Raw genomic sequence first — 19,143 nt, forward strand, 5'->3', positions numbered from 1 at the left:
CCACGAAACCAAATGCGCAAAAATAATAAAAAACACCAAGATTATTTACGTAATTCGACCTTAGTCTACGTCTACGAGGCCTTACCCAAAACAATGATCAACTATCTTTCTCACTGTACAACCAATGATTTAGCAACTTCACCATTGTACAAAGACTAAATCAGTTTCCCATTAAGCTTCCTCCTCGAAAGCTTAGCTTTGCAATTCAAAAAACTCTCTTGGTTGCTTACAAAAAATGCATGTTTCTAACTTGAACAAATTTGCTCTCTATCAAACTCTCAATCTCTCGATTACTCTCAATTACCCTTTAACCTAAACAAAACTTAAGTTTATATACTACTTAAGTTTCACTTACATAAGAGTTATAATCTAATTACTTTTCTATGAAGTAAAGCTAAAAATCAACTTGAGATAATACTTCCATAGGAGTTTTTGATTTAATCCAAAATCTTCAAAGATAGAAAATAATTTTACTTTTTCCGCAAGTAACTTGACTTAATCTACAAAAAACCAATCTTCAAGTCTTTAACTTTGACTCAATTGGACTTCATGTGTTGAGCTTTACTCGTCCAATTAACATCAAAACAAATAGCCCAATGATTTTGTTTTAAAATTTGTCAACTCTTCAAATAAGTATATCAATAAAACAGTGACTAAAATTGTGGCTTGGCTACTGTTTCAACCACAAAACAATCACAAAATTAATCTTGCCTTGAAATATGTGATAGATTCTCCATCTGTAACTCTCGAACACAAAATGCAATCTTCAATTAGTAATCGTCCACCAACTCAAACTTATTTCTTCAAGCAAATGCTTGACTCTTGTGCAAACTGCAACAAAATTACTGATTGAATTGCTAAGAGAGCAATGAATCAGATTGCCCCTATAATTCGACTGCTTCTCTCCCTGATAATTATCCTCTTTGTTTGTTAACTTCATTTAATGAAGGAAAACCGTTGCAAAATTTTTAGAAAAAGAGGGATGATGATTGATGTTCAACACATCATTTTCATGACAATGCCAAGCACTCTCCATCTTCAACAACAAGCACCGTAATCATTTTCGCATTTATTGTAAAAGATATAGAAAAGTTACATTGAATGCAACGGCAGTTCATCTTTGTCAACGAATCAGACTTCCATCTTTTGGCACTGCCATTTCTGCAGACCTGAGCTTTCAATAATTCATACAAACATTATTGGACTGACAATGCCAGAATTGGGAAGATAATAATATGCTTAAATCACTCACCATACTTTCAAAGACAAAGCCAGTTCAGCAGGATAATTTGATAGATCTTATAACTTCAGAAAAATACATTGAAGCAATCTGCACGTCAGCTTTAAATTTAGGTTTTCTATTTCCCATATCAGAACATGTAATTAATTAGCTGCCCCTTGCAAATTAAACTAATGCAATGTATAATATACAAACAGATATACCACACCCTTCAAAATTTGATATTAAGAATGTAAAATAAAAAACCTGATAATAGGAGACAAATCCAATTAAATCATGACCTACAGCACATGTTGCTCTTTGCTGGAATTTCTTGCGCTGGACCTGGAATGACTATCTTCTTGCCTGCTAGAGACGTGGGGTTGCCATTCCCCTGATTCTCATCAGCAACCAGGTTCTTCTTGTTCACGATGTTGAAGATCTCCGTAAGCACAGTCATGAAGGCAGTCTCCACATTAGTTGCTTCAAGAGCCGAGGTCTCCAAGAAAAATAGTCCTTCCTTTTGAGCAAATTCTTTGGCATCCTCGGTTGGAACTTCTCGCTGGTTTTCAAGGTCACTTTTGTTCCCGAGCAGGATAATAACAATGTTCTTGTCGGCATGGCCACGCAACTCTTCCAGCCAACGAGGAATGTGATCAAAGGTCTGACGTTTTGTTATGTCATACACCAGCATTGCTCCGACAGCACCCCTATAGTATGCACTCGTAACAGCTCTGTATCTGTTCAACATAAGAGAAGCAAGAGAATTAGGTAAAAAGTATTAGTTGATGGCTAGATTCTTATATGCAGGCTGGACCATTATAACGAAAAAGAATCCCCATAACCAAATAATAAGTGCCCTAGATGGAACCAATGGGGTAACCTGTACCAAAACCAGATATAACTTATTAAACATTACGTCTCAAAAGTCTTGATTCAATACCTACCGGTTGAATGATTAAAAGCTAAACAAATCCAGGCAGTTGATTGACCACTTATTTAACACGAAGGGATTGCAACCAAAATGGCTCAAATTAAAGTTGAATGATGAAATCATTGCCCTGCTTACCAAAATAGCATGCTTAACATGGAACATTAGATATCTACAGTTTCTGTAAAATTTGAATCCTAATCTGTTTATTATACGCATTAAATCCAAGCATTAGTTTCCAAATCTTAATCCCAATTAATTAAATCATCCATCATATTTCTGAATCCACTAAATATCTGCATTTAGTAAGTATAAAAATATTTTTCAAAGAAATGGATAATGGATTTGGATATTATCCGCAAAAATGAAGCCGACTCAAACTATGGATATCAAAAATTAATATCTGAATATTAATTAGAATGTATGAATCTGAATATTATTCAAATTTACAGCAAAAAAGCAAGTTGGATAACTGCAAATATCCAAATCTGCATTATCCATTGCTAAAATTTGAACTTCTACGCCAAGATTTGTAAGAAATGCGATGAGATCGAGGATCTACTAGACTATGATGCTTTTTACCAAACTGTTCCAAGTGACACAATCAAATCGAGCACTAAGATCCAACTAAGCACCATGTAAATTTTTTTATCCAGATCATCATCATAAGTTAAAAATAAATATCAACAGTAACTATATCATTTATCTATCAAACATCCAATCCAATCCTGATCGAAATTGAAAACATTTTCACCTCCGAACTAACACAATCATGGTAACTAACTAAACCATGTCTTGTCGGTGAACAGTAAATCTAGCAAACAAGCGCTCAGTACCAGGATTCTGAAATCCTTTTACATTTTCAAACAGCTTTTCTTTGAAAGCTTATAATTCTGTCCACAAACTACAGATCTATGAAAGAACAAGAGAAAAGAAGACGATCCCTATAGAATGAAAAACCCAAAAAGCTTTCAGCAAAAAGGAGAAATAAACAAATCTTCATGAAAAGTTAAAAAGCTTAGTAGTAGTAGTAGTAGTAGTAGTAGTAGTAGTAAGAAAAAAAGTACCGTTCTTGACCAGCAGTGTCCCAGATCTGAGCCTTGACACTCTTGTGTTCAATAACAAGAGTTCTAGTCTGAAACTCAACTCCAATGGTGGCCTTGGAATCTAAACTAAACTCATTTCTGGAAAACCGAGCAAGAATCTGAGACTTACCGACGGCAGAGTCACCAATCAAGACTACTTTGAAAACGTAGTCAATCTTCTGGCTTGGGTCCCCATACCCTCCTCCACTAGCCATTTTCCCTTCTAATTCTACTTCTAAGTCTTGTTTATTTCACTTGATTTGGTTTTGTTTTGTTTTGTTTCGGCCTGAAATATAGCTAAGAGCCGAAGGACACAGTTGGTAACGTTGAGTTTTAGATTATTGTCTTGTGAAAGGCAAAGTGAAAGTCTAAAATCTAAATAATTGATGAGAAAGACAATTTGTTCATTAGGAAGGAGAGGAGGGATTCGGTGGATCAGGATTTAGACTACATATGAGATGATAATCCAGTGAGTAGCAGACATTAATCCGTTTGCTTTCAACCAACCAAATATAAACCCTTTTTGTAATTTCATACATTTAAGGTGAAGTTTTTAGATTATGTAAGTTCACAATTATATTATAAGATATATTAAAATATTTAAAAAATAAACATTTAAAAAAAGACACATGACGATTTTTTGATAACTTGTAAAATAAAAAATACATTAAACTTTTTATACCATTATTGTATTTTATAATTTAAAATTTTAAATTAATTTAAATTAATACTTTTAAATATAATGAATTTACAAATAATATAAATTAAACCTTTATAAGTAATTGACAAATAATATATTAAAATCGCATATGTTATTAAAATATTTTTAAAATAGTATTAAAATTAATAAATATTAAACTTATACATATATGTTAAAATATAAAATTAATAAGTAAATTATAGATTTAAAGAAATCGAAAAATAAATATCTTTTTCATAAAAGCAATCTAGGAGTTCAATAGTCATATATAAAAATTGACAAAATTATTTCATATTTGAAATTAAAGTTTTATTACATTTTCATATAAATTTAACTGAGAGATAAAGGTAAATAATTTTTAAAAACAAGTAAATGTTAAGCTTACTTTTAATTAATTTTTAAATACATGAGTAAAAATAATGAATTTATTAAATTATAGTTATACTTTTTATATAATATATTAATTTGCATACTTGTGTGATAAACCTATTTGATTGTTTATATAAACATTTCAAAACATATGGTGCTATAAACGTGTGAAAAAAAATTTAAAATGTTTTTCACTTATTGAAATACATTTTCACTTAATATTTCATATACGTAATTTTTAGATAATATTATATTAGGTTTATAATTTTTTAAAAATTACTTCACAATATTTTAAATAAAATTTACAACACATTTTCAAAAAATAATTGTCTAATTATAAAATCAAATGATTTAAAAATCATTAGATATATGTCTATATTAATAAAAAATTATCTATTAAAAATTTGTTTTCATCGTCGTTAGTTACCTTAGATGATTAATCATGCACTAATTAAGTATTGCGTCAATTAATTACAATTTCAATCAGTTTAAATAACTAATTCATTAGTTACCTTACAATTGTAATGAAAGAATAACTTGGTCATGGTTTTACTTAATCAAACATCTTACCAAGGCCCATAACCACACAAACACAATTTTAATAACTCAAGTAGATGAAATGCAATCAACCTAACACAAATTAAATTCAAGCCATATCAAATAAATAAACTATTCAACATGACAAATATTCATAGACATGTTTATCATAACAACAAAAAAATTAAAAGGACAGGGAACAAGAATCAAATCTGGTATTTTCTCATTAGCTTGACTAGTTTGCTCTACTCCTCCTTCTCTGCTTGTTCTTGTCGAACCGGGGCTTCTACAAACACTTGAATACTGCTTGAAATGGTGGTTGATTGACTCTTTTTCAAGAGGTGAAATCAGAAAGGAAACAGGGGAAGAAAATGAAGAACAATGGAAGGGAATTAAGAGAGAAAAATGAGAGAGAAGTGAAGAGATGAGAAGGGTTGAGATGTGTTTGAAGTGAGCAGCCAAGGGGGTATCTATAGGTTGAAAAGGCTGCTAAAAATAGCCAAAATAAGCAGCCAAAGACTCCCCCCATGGCCGGCCACACATGTGGCATGTTTGAAGATTTCAAATATGTTATTTTAAGGTAGAGGCAAATCTAGAAAGGCATAAATAGTGGAGGGGTTTGAATGCAATTTAGAGGAGTCTTTAAGGGCCATTTTGCAAGCCAAATAATCAGCCAAGCAAGCTGATTGGGTCAGCATGTGGACGGTTTTGGGCTTCCCAATGTTCGGTTAGATCGATTTTCTCCGTTCAAATCAACTGGGTCCCTTTTCATAATTAATTAATAATAATTTATTTAATCCAAATTAAATTGGATTAAAATGAAAATTAATTATATTATGAATTAATACACATAATTTGGACCGTCTTAGGTTGAAAAATTAAGTAACCTTGATGCTTCAAAATTGCTTCTCAGTTTTGCGCTTCTAACAGTGTCCGTTGAGCTATTTTTCGCCCTTTGCCCGAATCTGTCGAAAAGAATTAAAATTAATCAAAATTTGATATAAAATTAATTAAAATTAAACATGTTCATATTTTGAGTGTAATTTAATTATTTTATAATAATTATATATTTTTCTACAAGAATTTTATCGAAATTGCATGAATTTGAGTTAAAAAGGGCATGAAAAAATGTGTATATTTTTGTGTTTCCACACCCCCAAACTTAATTCATTGCTCGTCCTGAGTAATGCACAAATTTGAAAAGAATTTATCAGAAAACACCTTTGAAAAATGTGTATATTTTCGTGCTGCAATCATTAAGTTTAATTTATGCCTTCATATATTGAACATAACAATTTCTCTCCACTAATGTAGGTAGCATAGAAACTTGAATCAATAGTTCTTTTAAATAGGTTGTAACATGGCTAAGCTAGGGGTAGGTAAAAGATAGATAAATTTAGGCTAAAAACTCTAGACTCAGCTTGAATCGGACCTTTGAAATAATTACCTTCAACACACCAACTTATTTCGCTTTCACATGCTCTTTTATACATCTATTTCTTTCGAGTACATATGCTCTCTTTTTTTTCTTTTTTTTTTAATTTCACGAGTATTTTGCTGTATGTATTACAATTTTTTGAGCATTTGATACTTCTTTTCAACTCCCCCAAACTTGTTTCAAAGAATATTATGAATAGTACCGAGTCTAGTGTTTGGGACAATTTAAAGATAATTGAGAGAAAAGTGATGGCTAAATATTGCAAAGGTTCAAATAAAATTAGGCTATATAGTCTCAAAGTTGGGTTTCAAAGGATAAAAATTCATCAAGGTAGGCTTGAAAGGCTCAAATGGTCCAAACAAAAGTTGCCTAAATCATTTTCAACATTCCATGCTTCCTAGGATTTCGCCTCAAGAAACTACTAAGTCAATTTTAGAGACTTAAACTTTCATGCATGCTTAACTTTCCTAAGGAACTAAAAATTTTATGGTATGATTTGCATGCTTTATTAAAAATACATTCATGTCATATTTCAGTTAACATAACAATTATTGAAATAATCAAACTTTATTTATATTGAAGTTTAGCATATTTAACAAAATTTCAAATTTTTGAACAAAATATAACCTAATCATAACTGAAAGAAAAATTTATTCTGAGTGGAAATAATTTCAATTTTTTGATCCCCCTGCTTAAGATGAACAATGTCCTCATTCTTAAAAGTGAATAGATACTATACACCAAATAGGATTCTAGAAAAGAGGAGGTGAGTCAATTTGTCTGCTTAAGTACCAAGCTCTCTCTAGATCCAATCGTAGACATGTATATATCTATTGCCACACTTTGTACTTTGTACTTCGCAACTTGTTCATTTTTATTTATGATTTTAACCTCTTGTTTTATTATGTGAAAATAAAAATTACTAATAAAACCTAATCCTATTAAATAACCTAAGAACGGAAATAAAATAAAGTCAAGATCCACCTTTTTTATTTATTTGCAGATCCCTTCGAATTTGACTTATCTTTTGCTCCGTTGTCTTTGTTTTTGCATGAATCACTTCGTTCCCTCTTCGATAGTGGACTCCATGGTTCAAATATGAAATTTGGAAATTCAGTCACAAAAATAAATGGGTCATTGTATATTTTCGTAAGAACACTTCTCATTGAGTCATCCTATTTTTTTGAATATCTCCAGTAAGCTTGTTGCTGCCACTGCATATGTTGCATGATGTCCATCAATTTTGACAACTCATCTTAAAGCTCTGAGCGAGGCGATTGAGTCCTGAAGATTGAAGTTGCGATGTCAAGTTCGGTTACTAGTTCTATTGGTTCTACCTTATCAGGGATTACAACTAACTGCCTTGGTTTGATCTCTGTGGGATCTTCTTCTTCTTTTTCTTCATGATCCTCGCTCTTTTCAACTTGTTGCTGTAGGAGTCTCCAGTTATTCGGTAGAGGTCCCAATGTATGATTGTGCCCTGGCTATAACTTATCTTTTTTACATTTGCAAGAATTTTAGCTTTCAAGAATTTTACATTTGCCAGAACGTCTAGCGACACAATTCTGCATTTCTGTCATGATATTTTTCCCACATCAATGGTTTTTCCATTTAAAATCGAGTATAATAAGACCATTCACTCTAATGAAATTATAGTCCCATGTGAAATGGGCATAAGGCTGAATCGAATGAAATAGAACCATACCTTCGCTAGTGGTGTCAAATATTCTCTGCGACAAGTGTGAATTCCTTGCTTTGACACAGTCCACTTAGAACATGGAACTATAAGTTCCTCAAGAATTTCTTGCAGATTTTCAAACTCAATATTGCCCATCAAGGAAGAATATTTGTCGTCTCCAAAATCAGGTAATTCAAAGAATTCATTAATAGCGCTTGAGGTTATTGGTGCCTTGATTCTGCGAACAGAAATTCTTGTCAATTCGCTTGATGTCAAATTCGTGTACAAATTCACAAACTAACTCCTCATCTACACTAGGTCTTTTCTCACAAAATAACTCCCAATTGAGAGCTTCAACAATTTGTCGAATGTGCGCCATGAAATCAATGTAGTTGCTTTCTTTCAGCGTAAAGCCTTTTTCTGGGTGCATCTGTTGATTCTTGAAAATGCTTTCGTATCTTGCTTTGGCTTATTCAGAGTGAAATTTATTTTGTGATTCGTCAATTTGGGCAAAGACACGAGTTCTCTTGCGAGGCATGATTAACGTGAACATAAGATGGAAACAAATATTTTCTCAAAAATTTAATTAGTATAAAATATTAATAACTCAATAAATTGAAAATTTAAATAATTAAATAAAATAAAAATTTAGGAGAAAAATTTGTCTTACCACATTTTTATAAAAATTAAGAGCTCATAGCAAATAAATATAAAGAAAAAAGGGTTGGCTTAGGGATGGTTGTAGGGTGTCTTGATGATGTGGTGAAATAGGCAAGGGTGTTGGTGCGAGCAGATATGCGGGCAGTAGGCAGCACTGTCAGGGGGATCCTTGCGCGAGCAGCAGGGCATGCCTGTGTCGCGCGAATGCATGGAAGTGGGTAGCAAGAAGGTGCATCGAGCCGGCCTGACTAGCTACTGAAGTTGGATTTGTGGCAAGTGCAGCAACAAAGAGTAGGCTACTGGTGCGCACAGTGTGCATGGAGGTTGCTAGGTGCGTGCGTGAGCTGCTGGTCGAATAGGGCTGTTGCTAGGTGTGAGGGTGATGTACGGAGCTGGGCAGTGTTGTGGCTAGAGAGTTTGGCATTAGGTGATTTGGTACTTGGTGGGTTTTGGATGCTAAGATTGATGGAGGGATAAGTGAAAAAAAAGAGACAAATATGGGTGAAATTTATAGTGAAATGAGTAGGAGTTTAATTAGAATTCTTAGAACAAATTAATAATTAAGATATTCCAAGTTCCAATTCTACATAGATTTAACAACAATTAATAATTAATATAATGCATATTAAATTATTATTTGCTATTAATTTATTAAAATAAAATACTTATTAAATAAAATATTATCAAATTTAAACTAATCCTAATTTATGCAAAGTTGATAATAATTAATATATATTATGATAAATATAATTATATATTAATGATTATCATCTTATTTATTAAATTAAATTAAAAAATTTATTCTTGATGCCTTTTGAAAATAATTACGAGAAGAGAAATCTAATTTTTAGTATTTACAAAAAGAGCAACCAAATTTTGAAAATAGTTCAATTAAGTACTTGACTTAAAAAAAATTTGAAATTGAGTTGCAATTTAAAACTTGGATCAAAATTGACCATTTTATTTAAAAACTTAAAAATTTATTTTTTCGTTTAGGGGATAATTTCTTAGAAGATTATGTTAAAATCAATTCCCAAGAAAGATTGGAGGGGTCACAAGCAGTCCCACTTAAGTTCCAATCTCCTAGACAGAATTTATTTAAACATGCTAATCCCGAAAATATACCCTAAATCATTTATTAAAAAAAGAAAAACAAGAAAAATTAAATATCTGATAAAATGAATGAGATTTTATCTCGTTCAATTTTATCTCCCCAGTAATGTTTTAAGTGCTGATTATTGACTCAAAAATTACCTCCCTTACTTTGAAGTTCGAACACTCCATATGGATAAACTTGGTGAATCATAAATGGACTGGACCAATGTGACTTTAACTTACTTGGAAAGAACCTTAATTTGGAATTGAATAACAAGACTTGCTAACCTGCTTCAAATTCTTGAACCTGAATGTGATTGTCATGCCATCTCTTAAGTCTTTCCTTGAGTAATTTGGCATTCTTGTATGAGAACATTCAGAATTCTTCTAGCTCATTGAGTTGGAACATCTGTTTCTCTTTAGCAAGCTTAAGATCCAAGTTGAGTTGTTGGAGAGCCCAGTAAGCTTTGTATTCTAACTCTAAGGGCAGATGACTGGCGTTCCCAAAGACCAACCTATAGGGTGACATCCCTATAGGTAACTTGTATGCTGTCCTGTAGGCCCATAAAGCATCGTCCAATCTTTTAGGCCAATCTCGTTAGTTCGGGCAAACTGCATCCACAAGTATGCCTTTGATCTCTTTGTTTGCTAGTTTAGCTTGCCCATTTGTCTGCGGGTGGTAAGCTGTGGAAATCTCGTGCTTCACTCCATTCTTGTCGAGTAGCCATTTCAACCACTTGTTCATAAAATGAGACCCTTCATCACTGATGATGGCTCTTGGGGTTCCAAACCTTGTGAACACATACTTCTGCAAAATCTTCATCACAACTTTAGCATCGTCCGTCGAATATGCCTCAGCCTCAACCCACTTAGACACGTAGTCTACTGCTACCAATATGTACTTGTGACCAACAGATGGAGGGAAAGGGCCGAGAAAGTCAATACCCCAAACATCAAATAATTCTACCTCAATGATGTTTGTTTGAGGCGTCTCATTTCTGTTTGTGATGTTTCCAACCTTCTGACATTGATCACAGCTCCTTACATAGCATACACATCTTTAAATAATGTTGGCCAAAAGAATCCTGCTTGTAATACTTTGGCCGCAGTACATGTACATCCGAAGTGTCCCCCACTGGGAGCTGAGTGGTAATGATATAGAATCTTATTTACTTCATCTTCTGATCATTTGATCTGCACTCTTTTTAAACAAGTATGGTTCTTCCTAAAAAAAGTACTTCACATCATGAAGAAACTTTTTCTATTGATGATATGTCTTATCAATCTACATCAAACCACAAGCTAAACAGTTAGCAATATCAACAAGCCAAGGGGTATTATAGGCATGATTTGCCTTTAGTATGTGTTCATCTGGAAATGTCTCCTGAATGGGTACAAGTGGAGCATTCCCTTCTCACAGCTCCAATCTAAACAAGTAGTCTGCTACTTGGTTTTTTACTCCCTTTCGATCTTGAATTTCTAGATCGAACTCTTGAGGTAGAAGTACCCATCAGATCAATCTCGACTTACCTTCTTTCTTGGAAAGTAAATACTTAATTGCCGAGTGGTCCGTATAGATAGTCATTTTGGTACCTACAAGATAAGATCAAAACTTGTCAAAATCAAACACAATAGCAAGTAACTCTTTCTCTATTACCGTATAATTCAGTTAAGCTCCTGTCAGAGTCTGACTTGCGTAGTAGATGGGATGAAAAACTTTGTTCCTTTACTGGCCCATGACAGCTCCTATCGTGAAGTCACTTGCGTCACATATTAATTCAAATGGAAAATCCCAGTCAGGTGTGACGATTATGGGTACCAAAACTAATCGACTCTTCAAATCTTTGAAAGCTCTTAAGCACTCCTCATCAAATTTAAACGTCGTGTCCTTTTCCAATAATTTGCATAAGGGTTTAGCAATTTTGGAGAAGTCCTTGGTAAATCTTCGATAGAAATCGATGTGGCCCAAAAAGCTTCTAACACTCTTTAAATGTTAGAGGTAAGAGTTTTTCAATAATGTCTACCTTTGCTTTATCTACCTCGATTCCATGTCTCGTTATCCGATGCCCTAGAACAATACCTTCTCATACCATGAAATGGCACTTTTCCCAGTTGAGTACGAGGTTTGTTTCTTCGCATCGCCTTAGTACCTTGGCTAGATTGGCTAGACAATCATCATATCTATCTTCAAATACTAAAAAATCATCCATAAAGACTTCCAAGTATTTCTCAACCATATTAGTAAAAATAGACATCATACATATTTGAAATGTAGCAGGTGCATTACATAAACCAAATGGCATGTGTCTAAATGCGAATGTACTGTACGGGCAGGTGAATGTTGTCTTGTGTTAATCTTCCAATGCTACTGTAATCTAATTAGACCCTGAGTATCCATCGAGAAAACAGTCTTACTCATGAGCTGTCTGAGATGGGGTAAATTATACCTGCATCTAACCACTTGATGATATCTTTCTTTACCACGTCCTACATGATGGGGTTCAGTCTTCATTGTCCATCAATTGTCCCTTCCTCTCCATCTTCCAGGATGATCTTGTGCATGCATACAGATGGGCTAATACCGCGAATAACAGTTATGGTCCGTCCAATAACCTTCTTGAATTGTTTCAATACTAGGATGAGTTTCTCTTCTTGCTTAACGGTTAATTCCACTAAAACAATCACAGGCAAAGTATAAGTGTTACCTAAATAAAAATATTTTAAATGTGAGGGAAGTACCTTCAGTTCTGATTTAGGTGGCTCCTCAATTGATGCTTTTGGTTGGGCATAATCCTTATTCTCTAACTCCAAAGATTCAAAATGGGATTGCAGATTAAATCCCCTTTGATTAGCTTCTAGCAAAGCTAAGTATTCATCCTCCTCTTCATTATTTGGAAGGTCTGATGTCAAAATTTGTTCCAATGGGTCCTCAGCACAGTTGAGTTTCTATTCCATGATTAATTCCTATAAATCGAACACTATAGAACAATCATTAATTGTGTCAGGAAATCGCAGAGACTTAAAAACATTAAATGTTACCTGATCGTCCTGAACATGCATAGTAAGCTCGCCCTTCCACTAAGGGTCCTTCCAATTGCTAGGAAAGGCCTTCCTAAGATGATTGGCACTTCTTTTTCTGCTTCAAAGTCTAGAATAACAAAGTCAGTAGGAAAAATAAATTTGTCTACACGTACCAATACATCCTCGATTTTTCCTTCTGGATGTGCTAAAGATTGATATGCTAATTGAAGTGTAACCGGAGTAGGTCTAACTTCACCTATCCCAAACTTCCTAAATATTGACATGGGCATCAAGTTGATACTCACACCCAGATCACATAGTGTCTTACCAAAATATGTTGCTCCAATGTTGTAAGGTATGGTAAAACATCTAGGATCCTTCAACTTTGAGGGTAGTTTGTCTTGAAGATATGCACTGCATTCCTTTGTCAGGGCTACCGTTTCAAATTCTCCAAGTCTTCATTTTTTTGACAGTATATCCTTCATGAATTTGACGTGGTTTGGTATTTGTTCAAGAGCTTCAACCAACGAGATGTTGACATGAAGTTGCTTGAGTACGTCTACGAACTTCTTGAATTGAACTTCCTGCTTCTGCTTCTGAAGTCTTTGAGGGTAGGGTGGTGGAGGCTTCTTTATTGGAACTGGTTGATTCTTCTTCTGTGGCAATTCTAACGAAGTTGTTAGTTTATCAGAATTATAAGGTTTAGAAATTACCTTATCAAATTTTACAGATTCAACTTCTGGTGAAACTGAAATTCCAACAATTGGTTGAACTTCCTCTGAATCTTGAGCATCAGCTAGCTCATTTTCAACTTCGACTGTGTTGGGCTCTAATGTCTTTCTGCTCCTCAATATCAACTCTTTACAATGTTCATTCCCTAGATTCCTCGGATTCTCCGTATCACTAGGTAAAGCACTTTATGGTTGGTTTCTGAGTTCAGTTGCAAGCCGATCCATTTGGTTTTGCAGGTTTCTCAATGTAGCTGTTTGGCTTTGGATTAAAGCATCATTCTTGGCTATATATGCCTTCAAAAAGTTTTCTAAGTTATTAGATGGTTTAGCTTGAGGTTGTTCTGAACTTTTTGGGTAAAAATAGGTGGTTGGGTTGGTCTAGGTTGGGCGTATGTGTTACTGGGTCTAGCCCCTTGGTTACTCTAGGAGAAAATAAGGTGGTTTCGCCACGATGGGTTATAGGAATTGGATCATAATCCTTGCCTTACTCAATTTTGGTTCTAGTTACCCATGTAATACACGAATTCTGGGTTCGATAGACATTCTTTGAACAGATGTCCTTCCCAACAATAGACACTTGCTATATTTTCAAATTGATTCGGTGGCTGTGCTACAAAACTATTAAACCAATTAGTGGTAAAATTTTTAAGCATTGAGGATACCTGAGGTGCAAGTGAAATAAGAGCGTCTACTTCATGTATTCCAGTGACTCGTTTTCCTAACATTGCGTGATTGGTTGGCCATTGATAATTGTTACTGGCAATCCTCTCGATGATTTCATAACCCTCATTATAAGACACCGTTAGTAGAAGGGTCCACTACCATCCTTGTGTGAGCATGGAGACCACTATAAAATGTCTCAAGTTGGATGCAATGTGGGATTCTGTGGTGAGGGCACTTTCGTAATAATTCTTTCTACCTTTCCCATGCCTTACACAAGGACTCATCATCTATTTGTTGGAAAGGGGTGATCTCGTTCCTTAACTTAGCATTCTTGCTAGGCGAGAAATACTTCATGAGGAATATTTTTGCTAACTCTTTCCATGTGAAGTTTGAATTTGGTGGCAATGAGTTCAACCAGGCTCGAGCTTTATCCCTTAGTAAATATGGGAATAGCTTCAATCATAGTGTATCTTTGGGTACTCTGGCTAACTTAAAAGAATCGCTCACATCCATGAACAATCTTAAGTGCAGGTGAGGATCTTCGGTAAGCATTCCTGCAACAATCCTTACCCGTGTCCAATGCTGGGATAGGATACAAGGCATTATCGGACTTAAACATACACATTCATACAAAATCAGGCCATAAAATTTTGACCAAATTAAAACTATTCACTAACATGCATATCATTCCTTATATAGCCTACAAGGCCCCAAACATACTTTGGAAGCAATTCGGGATTAAACTGAGAATTTTGAAAGTATTTGGACGACTAAGAAAATTTTTCTTGTTTTGGAAAGTCACACGTCCGTCTGGGTAGGCCGTGTGCTCACAAACGCCCGTGTGACTTGGGACACGCCCATATCCTCAGCCCGTGTAACTCTTTGACTATGACATCATGTAAAAAATATGGTCACACTGCCAAGACACCCGCCCGTCTCCGTAGACCGTGTGGCAAATTAAATTCCAAAATTAGGTGCAGACTTCACACGGCCTGGGCACACGCCCATGTTTTGAGGCTGTGTCTTTCACACGGCCGTATCTCAGCCCATGTGTTTACCTCTAAGCATTCTGTTTTGCATTAATTAGGATGCAGGGGACACACTGCCAGTTCACACACCCAAGGAGCAAGCCGTGTGTCATACACGGTCTAGACACACGCCCATGTGTCTACCCGTATGGGCCACTTTAAGGCTATTTTCCAAGCCAAATGCCACCCTTATTTGTTCAAACACATAAAAACAAATAAATAATATTGCTTAGACATGTATGCATGCATTTTCATCTCATCTTATACACACACATGACGTTCATCAACATTCAATCATCAATAACCATAGGCCATATCATAATGGAATTGGCACATACATACATAGATAAATAGGTTTGCAACTCAATAATCATTATGAACCATGTCTCATGGTCATACACAAAATGTATCAACTATCATTATAAGCCAACACATTTGGCTAGACCAATATGACATATAACAAAAAGACCAGGTCCCTATATATGCCATACTCAAAATGTTGAGATTAATTATACCCAAATAATCTAATCGATAGTGTGAACGTGCCTCCGGCACACTTGGATTCCCGAGCTAGCTTGACAATACTATATAAAAAAATGGCAAAGAGAAGGGGTAAGCAATAAGCTTAGTAAGCTTGTATGTAATTAATAAGTAATAAGAATATGCATTTCCATATACATACATAACATAACTTGACTCATCTCATTCTCAATAATCATTGTAGTCATACGCTACCTTATTCAATTTACATAATATTCAATAGAACTAAATATCATAATTTCTTTATTCTCCTCTTACCGAGCTTGGTGTACATACCTGTACCCTTTCAACATGATCATACCTCGTCATTTCTCTGACACATCCTTGGACTGCCCGTTGAACCGTTTGGAATACTAATGGATGCTCAGGAAAGCCCGTTCACATAATAAGTTGCCAACGCCATATCCCAGATATGGTCTTACATGTGATCACCACTCGATGCCAATGCCATGTTCCAAACATGGTCTTACATGGAATCTCATATGTCGATGCCAATACCATGTCCCATACATGGTTTTACATGGGATCTCATATCAATGCCATATCCCAGATATGGTCTTACATGATAACACATACCGATTCTGATGCCATATCCCAGATATGGTCTTATACGGGATCTCATCAACCCAAATGTCGTGTTATTTGTACCTTAAGTATTCCTAAGGTTCAACCGGCTTTCATCACCTCAATTCTTTTTCGAAAAATATCAATAATACTCAAAAAGACAAATATCAATTCATGCAACATTAAATGTTAAATACATAATAGAATGCTATACCAATTACACACAAACTTACCTCGGTACAAAATATGGACAACTAATTTGATTTAGTCCAAGATCTTGCTCTTCCCCCGATTTAGGCCCGGACTCCATTTTTCTTGATAAGTAGAGGGTTTATTGTGCTGAAAATTTCAAGCTTCCATGGGGGGTTTTTCTTCTTAAAATTTTAGTGGAAAAAGGAGGAGAAGAAGATGACCATTTGATTTTTATTTTATTCATCTAGCTTTTGTCATCAAAATACCAACCCTACCAACTTTGAATTTTTTACTTTTATTCTCTATGTAGATCCATTCACACATATAATGGTCTATTTACTCATTAAGGACCTTAACTTTTAAGTTCTATAGCTATTTAACACATTTAGCTAATAGAAAACAACTTTTACATCTTACGCGATTTGGCCCTTTTTTACAAATTAAGCATTTAAACGAGTAAAATTTTTTAACTAAACTTTTACACAATCATATCATCGTGCTGTAGACCTCAAAAGAATATTAAATTTTATGACCTCAGATTTGTGGTCTTGAAACCACTGTTCCAACTAGGCCCAAAATCAGGATGTTACATCTCTCCCCCTTTAGGGATTTTCGTCTCCGAAAATCTTACCGGTATAGAGGTTTGGATATTGTGCTCTCATTGTCCTCAGGTTCCCATGTGGCCTCTTTAACCCCATGTCATTGCCATAACACTTTTACAAGGGAAATACTTTTATTTCTTAATTGTTTGACTTCCTAGGCCAAAATCTTAACCGGTTCCTCACCATAAGTCATATCCGGTCATATCTCAACCTCCGTAGGTGTAATCATATGTGAAGGGTCTGATCGGTATCGGCACAACATAGATACATGGAACGAATCATGGATCATTTCCAATTCAGATGGCAAAGCCAATCAATATGCTACCGACCCTATCCTTTAAGTAATCTCATACGGTCTAATATAACGGGAACTGTAACACCCCTTACCCGTACCCGAGGCCAGGATAAGGTACGAGGCGTTACCAGACAAACATACAAACATTAAACTAAAATACGGGCCATAAAATTTCATTCATATTTCAAAACGTTCATTCACTTACATATAGTCCCTTATTTGAGTCTACGAAGCCCAAAACATAATTTAGAAAGGGTTCGGGACTAAACCGAGAACTTACAAAAATCTTGAAAATTTCATGATTTAAGGCTCCACACGCCCGTGTCCCAAAGTCGTGTTCCATACACGGCTGAGACACATTGTCGTGTTTCTGCCTGTGTGGAATATACCTAGGCTATTTTCCAAGCTTTGGTTAACCTTAATCTCTTACACAGTTATACAAAATCAAAAGCATATAACATGGTATTCATTTAATGATTAAATATTCTCAATTAAACCACAAACATAGCATTTGTATGTCATCATACATGTGTCTCTCATACTCATTTTACCTTGTTTATTATAGTACCACTTATACATTTATACCAATATTATCATCTTACCAAATATCTTCAGCTTAATCATCAAGCATTCATATTTAAAACTAGATCATATCTTTATAAAATACCATAATTCAGATGCGCAAAATAACATGTTTTCCTGAAACATTTCAATTCAACTCCATACCCAACAAGCATTACATTGAGACTAGTCATATATATATAGATATACATGTCATGACACATATTACTCTCTTTCTATTTTCTTATAAACACATATCATTTATTTCATTATATCAATATTTCATATACCATAGTTTCCATTTATTCCACATATATTTATTTTCCTCCTCCTCCTCTCCATTCCACATCCTTAATGTAATAGCATCCTTGTAAGTACGATTTCACAATTTACTAATAAATTCTCACATCAAACTGTCCACATGAGTCATAGTCACTTACTTATTTATAATTCGAGCTACAGAGCTCCAAATTAAGATCCGTAAATTACCCCTGAAACTAGACTCATATATCTTTCCACCATAAAATTCTCATAATTTTTGGTTTAGCCAATTAGTACAGTTTATTCATTAAAATTTCCTCTGTTTCACTTTCTGACAGTTCTGACCTCTTTTCACTAAAAATTAATTATCTCACATTATAAAACTTGGATAATGTTCTTGTTGATTTATCTTGAAAATAGACACATTAGGGATTTTAAAAATATAAGTTTAATCCTCTAATTATTTTTATCCAAATTGTTTTGATTTTCCAAAGTTAGAACAGGGGATCACGTAATCATTCTGAACCAGTCTCACAAAAACATAAATATCTCAAAATATAGAACTTCTTTTCTTGCTCTGTTTCTTTTATCTGAAACTCATTAAGCTTTAATTTGATATCTCATTAAGTCTCTGATCCAATTTCTACTATTTTTGGTGATTTTTCAAAATCACATCACTGCTACTGTCCAAAACAGTTTTATTGCTAATTCACTCTTTCACACTTTCTTTGTATTAACCTCATTTTAACATACATATCGCAAATCATTTTCACCACATTTCATACATCACAAGTATAGGCCCATGATCACAAGGTCACCATAAAATCATCCTCATGTATAACTTACTTGTTTATAACATTACCACCTCTTGGTCACTTAATGAACACATCATTCACATAACCAAGTTCCTGCACTTATTCATCACAAAACTCACAAAGCAATACATAGATAGTCTCCCGTTGAACACTTTGGA

The 19,143-nt window shown here is 34.4% G+C and overlaps 1 protein-coding gene and 1 non-coding gene across 2 annotated transcripts; one reads left to right on the forward strand and one right to left on the reverse strand.

Annotated features, from left to right (window-relative positions):
• Positions 1-1,275: 1,275 nt before the first annotated feature.
• Positions 1,276-3,751, reverse strand: LOC108464929 (ras-related protein Rab11A). The gene is made up of 2 exons (XM_017765214.2): positions 3,218-3,751; positions 1,276-1,959 (listed from the first exon to the last, which is right to left on the reverse strand). Exons 1-2 carry the CDS (start codon positions 3,448-3,450, stop codon positions 1,515-1,517), a joined length of 678 nt encoding a protein of 225 aa, XP_017620703.1. The 5' UTR covers positions 3,451-3,751; the 3' UTR covers positions 1,276-1,514.
• A 10,593-nt stretch (positions 3,752-14,344) lies between these two features.
• Positions 14,345-14,451, forward strand: LOC128285014 (small nucleolar RNA R71). The gene has a single exon (XR_008275430.1). It is a non-coding gene; the product is annotated as a small nucleolar RNA R71 (small nucleolar RNA).
• The last annotated feature ends 4,692 nt before the right edge of the window (positions 14,452-19,143 follow it).

This window comes from Gossypium arboreum, chromosome 11 (genome assembly GCF_025698485.1).
Source record: "Gossypium arboreum isolate Shixiya-1 chromosome 11, ASM2569848v2, whole genome shotgun sequence".
Taxonomy (NCBI): Eukaryota; Viridiplantae; Streptophyta; class Magnoliopsida; order Malvales; family Malvaceae; genus Gossypium; species Gossypium arboreum.

What these genes read in the sequence shown, in the direction of transcription:
- LOC108464929 (XM_017765214.2), bottom strand. Translation starts at nt 3,450, where the DNA reads ATGGCTAGTGGAGGAGGGTATGGGGACCCAAGCCAGAAGATTGACTAC. An exon ending in GACACTGCTGGTCAAGAACG is followed by an intron (nt 1,960 to 3,217) that starts GTACTTTTTTTC and finishes TATGTTGAACAG; the next exon opens with ATACAGAGCTGTTACGAGTG.